Source organism: Gossypium raimondii, chromosome 10, assembly GCF_025698545.1.
Source record: "Gossypium raimondii isolate GPD5lz chromosome 10, ASM2569854v1, whole genome shotgun sequence".
NCBI lineage: Eukaryota > Viridiplantae > Streptophyta > Magnoliopsida > Malvales > Malvaceae > Gossypium > Gossypium raimondii.
In genome coordinates this window covers 57,338,366-57,346,592 of record NC_068574.1, presented here as the reverse complement: position 1 = coordinate 57,346,592, position 8,227 = coordinate 57,338,366, and the positions used below count along the sequence as shown (strand labels likewise).

The 8,227-nt window shown below is 32.6% G+C and overlaps 1 protein-coding gene across 4 annotated transcripts; it reads right to left on the bottom strand.

The window, feature by feature from the left end:
• Nucleotides 1–2,537: 2,537 nt before the first annotated feature.
• Nucleotides 2,538–6,671, bottom strand: LOC128034135 (EH domain-containing protein 1-like). Of its 4 annotated transcripts, none has more exons than XM_052622902.1 (13): nucleotides 6,159–6,671; nucleotides 5,758–5,877; nucleotides 5,614–5,669; nucleotides 5,481–5,521; nucleotides 5,334–5,395; nucleotides 5,095–5,144; nucleotides 4,777–4,905; nucleotides 4,659–4,677; nucleotides 3,806–3,909; nucleotides 3,510–3,628; nucleotides 3,115–3,141; nucleotides 2,889–2,981; nucleotides 2,538–2,738 (listed from the first exon to the last, which is right to left on the bottom strand). In XM_052622902.1, the coding sequence occupies exons 5-13, from the start codon at nucleotides 5,359–5,361 to the stop codon at nucleotides 2,732–2,734; spliced, it is 576 nt and encodes a 191-aa protein (XP_052478862.1). In that variant the 5' UTR covers nucleotides 5,362–5,395; nucleotides 5,481–5,521; nucleotides 5,614–5,669; nucleotides 5,758–5,877; nucleotides 6,159–6,671; the 3' UTR covers nucleotides 2,538–2,731. The 4 variants fall into 4 exon arrangements, with proteins under 4 accessions (XP_052478862.1, XP_052478863.1, XP_052478864.1 ...); XM_052622903.1 differs by having other exon boundaries at nucleotides 3,510–3,562; nucleotides 6,159–6,670; XM_052622904.1 differs by lacking the exon at nucleotides 4,659–4,677 and having other exon boundaries at nucleotides 3,510–3,533; nucleotides 6,159–6,669.
• Between the last annotated feature and the right edge of the window lie 1,556 nt (nucleotides 6,672–8,227).

Sequence of the window (8,227 nt, the reverse complement as noted above, 5' to 3'; positions counted from 1 at the left end):
AAAAAGTAATAAAGTTCATTTGATTGAATTATCTGAATTAATCAATTAAAATTAAATATTATTTGTATTATTAATTATTAAGTTCGGTTAATTACCAGATTTCAAATCGAATTAATTGATAACCGAACTTCCAAAAAAATAATTAATCAACCTTCGACTGAATTAGATCAATTAACCGACCGATTAACCGAATTAGATCGGTTCGATCGATTAATTTGGTTTTAACCGAAATTTGAACACCCTTACATTAAAGTGCTAACTTTGTTTAGAAATTACTAAAATAATATTTATGTATTTAAGTTTTTACATTTTAGGTTAAATTGTAAGGATAGTCCCTGGATTCTCGGTTTATGTGGATTTAGTTACTCTACTTTTATTTGCTCAAATTTGATCTTTCTATTTTCAATCTCTGTTGATTTTCCTTTAACTCTGTTAAAAACTAGATACAATAATAAATTTAGCCCTTAACCTTTACAACATTTGTCAATTTGACCCTATTCTTTTATTTTTCTTTAATTATTAAAAAGTTTTAAAAATTAGAAGAATTTAAAATTATATTTTTCCCATATGTGCCGATAAATTAAAGGTAGAAAAAACCAAAACTTAATATTAATAATTACTACTAGAGATTTTAACTTATTTTAACTTGTAATGCTCATTTAGTGACAATAAATACAATGGATATTAGATAATTTACATTATAAACCATTGAACTTAAACTCAACTTTCAAATAAATCATGAAATTTCATTTTAATAAAAGAAAAATCATTTCATTTTAATTATTAACAACTTAAGTGACTTTCAATAATCTCTTAAATAATTGAATCCACATTTCTAGCGTGATTTTAACATAACAATAAATTAATACCTAATTAGAATTTTAAATAATCTTTTAGATTTATTTTTTCAAAATTCGATTAGGTAATAAGATAGAGTTTCAGTTTTCTTCTTCTTGGTGCTGATGACAATATTAGGATAAATATTAGATTACCATTAGAGATGAATATTGTACAAGCCCAAATTTGCCCAGGGTCCAAATAACCCTTACAATGGCCCAAAACCCAAAACCAATACCAACCCAATACCCACCTAAACTAACCCAAACCCCAAAATTTAAGCCTAACTAAAACTAAACCCTAATGGCCCAAACGGCCCAAAATACTTAAATAGAAAAAAGAAACCCTAGCCTCCTAATCTCTGGCGCCGTACCACCTGCCCTCTGCCACTGCCGCACCACATGCTACCGCCACTAACTCAGCCACCTGCTCCACCTGCAAAAACAAAAAGAGAACACGCAAAGGCAGAAAGCAAAAAAATAGCCGAATACCAACATTTTTTTTTCTTCTTTTCTTTTTTTTACAACACCAATGAATAAAAAGCAGATCAAAAAAATTAAAAAAGGTTGATTCCGGTTCTTTTTCTATTCTTGCGTTCTTTGTATTTTCTTTATTTTTATTTTTATTTTATTTTATTTTATTTTTGTTTGTTTTACTACTCTTTTTAACAAAAATGAAACGAAAAAGGGAAAGAAATATACCTATTTGCTTCAAAGGCCGGCCGAAACCCACCTTCGCCATCACCAGAGTCGAGCGGGGAAGGGAGTCTCTTCCTTTTTTCTCTCGCTCCCACGGTTGAGAAGGCTTAGCCTTCTGGGACGCCGTGAAGGGAGGGCTGAGAAGCCTGTTTCGCGTAACTCCGGCCACTGGCCATGGAGGCGGCGGTGGAGGCCTGAACTTAAGGACTGAGACTGAGGGAGAAAAGAGGGAGAGAGAGAACTCAGTTTTTTTTTAAGTAAAAGGAAAATGACTGATTTCACAAAAAAATTTAGCCTTTATAAGCTGCGGTACGATGCCGTTTAGGGCTAATCCAATAGCCCTAAAACGGCACCGTTTGGGTTCTTAAGGCCTCCTACTCGCGCGTCGACCCGACCCGCAACCCAGGGTCCACGTGTTTTTGTGCAGGTGGGTTATTTTCACTTTATGCCCTTCCGCACTTTTAGTTTGATTCGATTTAGTCCTTTTACGACTTTTCTTCATTTTTTAATTTGGATCGCAGATTTGTCTCTATTTTTAATTTGGTCCTCATTTCGTTGGACCCATGGGAGGGGACGCGTGGCCTGAAACTGGCACTACACCAAAACAGGCTTTTAGCGGCGCTTTTTTAGACCTTTAGCGGCGCTTTCTAGCACCACTAAAAGTTTTTGCGGCGCTTTGAGAAGCGCCGGAAAAAATGCCGCTAAAGACCAAGACCTTTAGCGGCGCTTCTACAAGACCTTTAGCGGCACTTTTCCCACAAACGCCGCTAAAGCCCAAGACCTTTAGCGATGCTTTTTCCATAAATGCCGCTAAAGACCGAAACCTTTAGCGGCGCTTTTATCACAAATGCCGCTATAAACCCAAACCTTTAGCGACGCTTCTAGCAAAAACATCGCTAAAAACATAATATTTAAAAAAAATATTTAAAAAAATATAAAAATTAATGAATTTAGTTTTAGAATTTAAAATAATAAATTAATAACACAATTAAAATCCAAAAGTTATAACTGAAGTTGTCGTAAATATTAAAATAAAAATAAAAATTTAGAATCAAAACTAAAATAAATAATACATATGAAAAACATACTGACTAGTTGAACTTGCCTATGACTATACACATTGCAAAGTAATAAAAAATACAACGCAGTCTGCTGCACCATCTTTGCTCTGCAAGTTTCATTGAAGGCATTCCAAACTATATCCTGCAATATAAACATGCATTATTCATAAGAAAGATAAAAGGTACAAACCACACATGTAGGGAGAGGAAAAGTGAAAGAACACAGAAATTTATGTGTGTAAATACAAAATGCTTCAAACACAACCTAATTGTGATTCATAATAAATATTACCTCCACTTCTGCTGAAGAGTAAGCTGGATCCAAGTTCTAAAACAGAACAAGTTTTCCAAACTCGTGTGCATCCCGCAAACTTTCTTCCCAAGGCTGAAACAATGTAGGAAGCAGTTTAAGATCAGCTTAAAGAATGTAGACTAATTTTCCCACAAATAACAGCAATCAAAGTAGGCTATGAAAATAATTTAAACAACTGGTTTAGGAGTGACAGAGGAGTGCTTACGAGTTCTCCAAACCATTTGCTCCTATCCTGTAAGCATGAATAAACAGCAAAATGTAAGTACTTCTTCACAAGAAATATCCACATCAAGAACAACAGAGGGATACCAGGATAGTAAATCTGCAATAAGGAGGAAAGCAAAAACTTGCAAGCATGATATTGTACAGGATGATGAGGATTAAACAAATAAATTTATTCATCCAAAAAGAAATACGAGTAGAAGCAAGAACCAGGTAGGAGAAACAATCAAATGAGACCATATTATTCTTCCAATAAATGTTAAAAGAAATTGAAATTTGAGATCATGTGATTTAAAAAAAAAAGATCCAACGCAGGAGGGAAAAAAATAGGCTATAAAGTGAGGTGAACAAAGAAAGAAAAGGTGTCACAAGATATACCTAAAAGAAACATTCAACTGCAAGCTGTAATGGTATCCATAGGAAGAAGAAAACTGTAAGGTGTTAAGATAATTTAAAACGTAAAAGTGCCAAGCAAAACCATGGGTCATATTCAGTTTCTGAAACAACAGAACAAACAAGTTATGAAAATTTTACAAATGAACACCTAAAATTCCAATCAGTCCAATCAATCAAAAGTAACTATAGAACTCCAGAGAATAAAATTTTAATCTTGTACGTAGCTAAGATCTTTAACCAATCAAATATTCCACAATGAACCAAGATAAGAACACAACCTCATCTTGAGATGGTAGCGTGGAATTTTTGGACACCTGTACAATTTGCTCTTTGGCATCCTCCATGCCTGACGTAGCTCCTTGTAAACCCCAGCCAATAGCACCTATGGTAGCACACAAGTAATTTGAATAAAAACTTCACTAATGCCAGAAGTTCGACAAATTAGGCAGGATGAAAAAAAAACTAGGTAGAAAACAAAATACAAAATCTTTGTAAACACAAGGCAAACATCATAAAAAAGGCTATGATGCAAGTAAAAAAAATTCTCAGAGAATATCCATATCTACTCAATACCAATTCGTAACATAACAAGCCCCAAATAATTACTAAAGGAGTTCACCAAAATTCAAGAAAAAATTGAACAAAAATTATAAGCAGTATTTATTCAACCTATTAATGACTTTTCAGGCTTAAAATACAAGTATCCCATCCCTAAATTAATACTTACTTGCTGAAACATATATGTTCTGCATCAAAACCAATTATATAATTGCAGTAACAATGAAAAACCCCCAAATACCAAATATTTTACAATTAATAACATGCCAAAATTTTACATTACATTAAATTTTACAAATACTAACCATTAAATTTAATTAATTTGAGGCAGAAGAAATGAGGTCCTTACTTAAGCTAGAAATTCGAATTAAAAACCCTATGACTATCAAAACCTAACAAACAATCAAACCACAATATATTCTCCAACTAAAATTAAAAACAACCTTACATAAAAAAAACCCCTAGGTGCTAACAATTATTTTACAAGTTAATTCAGCAAATAAATGACGATAATTGGAACTAAATTCAAAGATTGGAGGAAATAAAATGCGAAATTGAAAAATACCGAGGTACCTGAATATTTTTCAAAATTCTGAAGCGATCGGAAATTCAAAGGAAAAGAAGGTATTAAATTCTATATAAGCAGAAAAATTAACTATCGCAGCAAACTAGAATTGAACAATTAACTAACTAGATGTGGCATTTGAGAACACTCAAACTTCGACAAAAATGCAGTTCCGAAAGTAGTGAGGCCACTGAATGGCATGTCTGCTTGGACAGCAATAGTGTTCCCTGGAACACTTCTTTCATCAGTTCCCGACTGCATAAAGGGAAAGAGAGTATGTGCATAACACACGAGATCAAAACAAAATTTCACAATTACAACAAACAAAGTAGTATAGACAGTATACAGAAAATTAAGATTCAATTTCCATAATTGATTTTAAAACCACCAAGTAATGGAAACTCTCCAAGCTAGATCTGCAGAATAGCAATATTTCTGAATTACCATAACAACAACAAATCTATTGGTCATTGGTTCAGGTCCAATGTGAGCTCCTGAAAATGATAACAAAAATATATGAATGATAGTGAATTGTCTGAGTGAAAGTGAGAGTGAGAGAGAGAGGATCACTTGCCTAGATAACTAGTCTTAAGCAAATGTTTAGTGAAGGTTGTTTGATTAAAATGGTAGTAACAAAAGCATCAGCAGCAAAGGAAGATCAACTATAAAATGACAAAACAAACCTTCTTTGATGATTTTGAAGAAAACCATTGAGATGCAGGTGATGTTTAATTTGAAGAACTACCTGCAAGCCCCAACTTGTAAAAATAACATATGATAGTGAAATCGGAGTAAACCAATCATCAAAGGTTACAACAAGAAAGTCATACCATTGCTTTCAAGGCTACTTGACTTTGAAGATTGTTTCTTTCTATGAATAAATCAAGCAAAATGATAAGAAATTCCAGACGCTAAGCATATGGAACATAGAGTTTAAGAAGGTAAAAGTAAGAAGCCACATACCATGATTAATGTATCTAAGCCTTCCATTACAGGAGGTCTAATATTCTCAAAGTTTACTGCAATATATCAGCATACCTTAACATTAGAAAATATTAAAAAATTGTAAAACGAAAATTTGAACAAAAAGTAAAGCTAAAATCGTACCTGAATCAGCGAAGTTGAACTTCAACGAAAAGAAGTTGAACTTCCACGACTTTGATCTGCTCCCGAACTAGCACTACCCGTACTCTGCTTCTTCTCTCCGGTCATCCACCTCTTCCACCACTGTAGAAGACTGTAAATGTAACCGCAACAAAACACGACAAATAGCCCAATACCACCAACGACCATAGCAATCAACAAAATCAGCTTCCTCTGTTTCTTTTTTCTTACATTTTTACAGTCATTATTCAATGGCTTACCACATAAATTTTCATTCATTGAAAATACAGAACTATCATTGAATAAAGAACCTAATCCACTTGGAATCTCACCTTCAAGATTATTTCTAGAAAAATTCAAGTACTTCAAATTAGACATGTTTGAAAATGAATTTGGTATGTTACCTGTAAGGCGATTTCCATCTAAAAGGCGATTTCTTCTGGGATTTCACCATTTAACTTGTTAGAACCCAAACCAAGCTCTTTTAAACGAGACAACCGAGAGAAATCCGCCGTTACATTGCCGATCAATCGATTCAAACGAAGCTGAATCACTTGAAGCTGAGAACAATTACCGAGCTCCGATGGCTTCGAAAAAAGAGAAGCTGGCTTCGAAACAATGGAGAGAGAAAGAAATTAAGTAAAAAAAATCGAACAAAACTGAAAAAGGAAAAAGAAAATACACTGCTGAAAAAGGAATTCCATAGATCAATCCCTGTGGTCTTTTGGTATAGATCGGAAAACCCTTTTGTCCTGATTCAGAGAGAAACAAAACCCTAAATCAATGAATCATTTTAGGGATTTGAACAGTATTACGAGATGTTGGGGGCAAAGGGACTCATGGAATTTTGAGATTAAAAGGGAAAAAGAATTAAGTACATGAGAAGAAGAGGGAGTAAGGAGCGGGTAACCAAAAATCTTTTTTTGGGGGTGAGCGGGAATTTGAATATCTTTTGTGGCGTTTTTACGCCGCAAAAAATCATTTCATTTTGTACAAAACGACGCCATTTTGTTATGCTAAAATTTTTTTATTTTGTCTACCAAAAATTATTTTAAAGTAAAATTATTTTTTGTGGCGTTTTTTATAAAAACGCCGCTATTGCTTAAAAACGCCGCAAAAAATAATTTCATTTTAAATCTGTTAAAAATTATTAATTAAGTTATTTTATAAAACATTTATTATTTTTTATAAATTGAATTTTTTAAAAAATTTAAGTACTCTCAAAATAAATATCGATATTTTAATAAGAAAAATGATTAAATGGTCTGTAATTAATTATTAAGTTAGAATTATTCAATGTAAGCAATTAATCTCTAACATATCAAATTTCTATTAAAGATTGAGACGTTAATCATGATTTTATATTATTCAATTCCTATCCATATCAATCTGATACATTAATTTATTTATTTATCAATTTTTTTAAATCTAATATTTAAATTTGACTCACTTAGCTTCCCTTCCCAATCTGTCAGATATAGATCATGGCACACACACATAATGTGACTTTAAAGCGTTTAACTTACAATATTAACATTTCAACAGCCAATTCGACACTGAACGCGATTATTGAACTCCATATAATACCTTTCTAGCTTTACAAACCTTAAACCCCATAACCCCTAACCCCTTATAACCCCTAAACCTTAAACCCCAACCCTTAAACCATAAACCATAATCCATAATCCCTAATCCCTAAACACATAATCCCTAAACCTTAAAATCATTTAATGCAATTACTACCGTACAAATTGATTACATTTTTAAATTACTAGCAACGTAAAGAAACAATATTACGCTCAACTATCAGTATATTTCATACTGAATCTGGAGGCTCTCAAAATAGTTGTATGTTCCCAATCCACTTGAAGCTATTTTGGCCATACGATCGACAATCTTATTTTGAGATCTCGAAACGTGATGAAATCTTACTTTTCAGCCTCGCTTGAGCAAACTAAGTATTAAGCATAACTCGCCCAATTTGCTATTGGTCGTTAAATCGGTTAAAATGGATTCTACTAGAAGCACGTAAGCTTTCTATATTCGTTCTCCCATACTATTTGAAGACCTTGTATCATCGCTCTTGTTTTGACCTTAAATTTAACCTAATGACATTCTTAGAAATATTATTTTTTGTTTTTAAAAATTAAAAATAAGTGAGTGTTTGGTACACTAATAGATTATCTTTTTATTCCACAAGTAACATTAAAAATGGACATGTATTTTTTATTAAATATTTTACTATACTCCTACAGGACACTTCTCAACCTTGCTTATAAGATCTAATGCAAATAAATATTACAAAATGTATTTTCTTTCCAATTATTGTATTCATTAATATAAGAAATAGTAACTCCTTAAATCTTAAACCCCAACCCTTAAACCACATAATCCATAATCCCTAAACACATAATCCCAAAAATTACCTTAGAATAGTAACTCCTAAATCTTAAACCCTAAACTATAATGATAA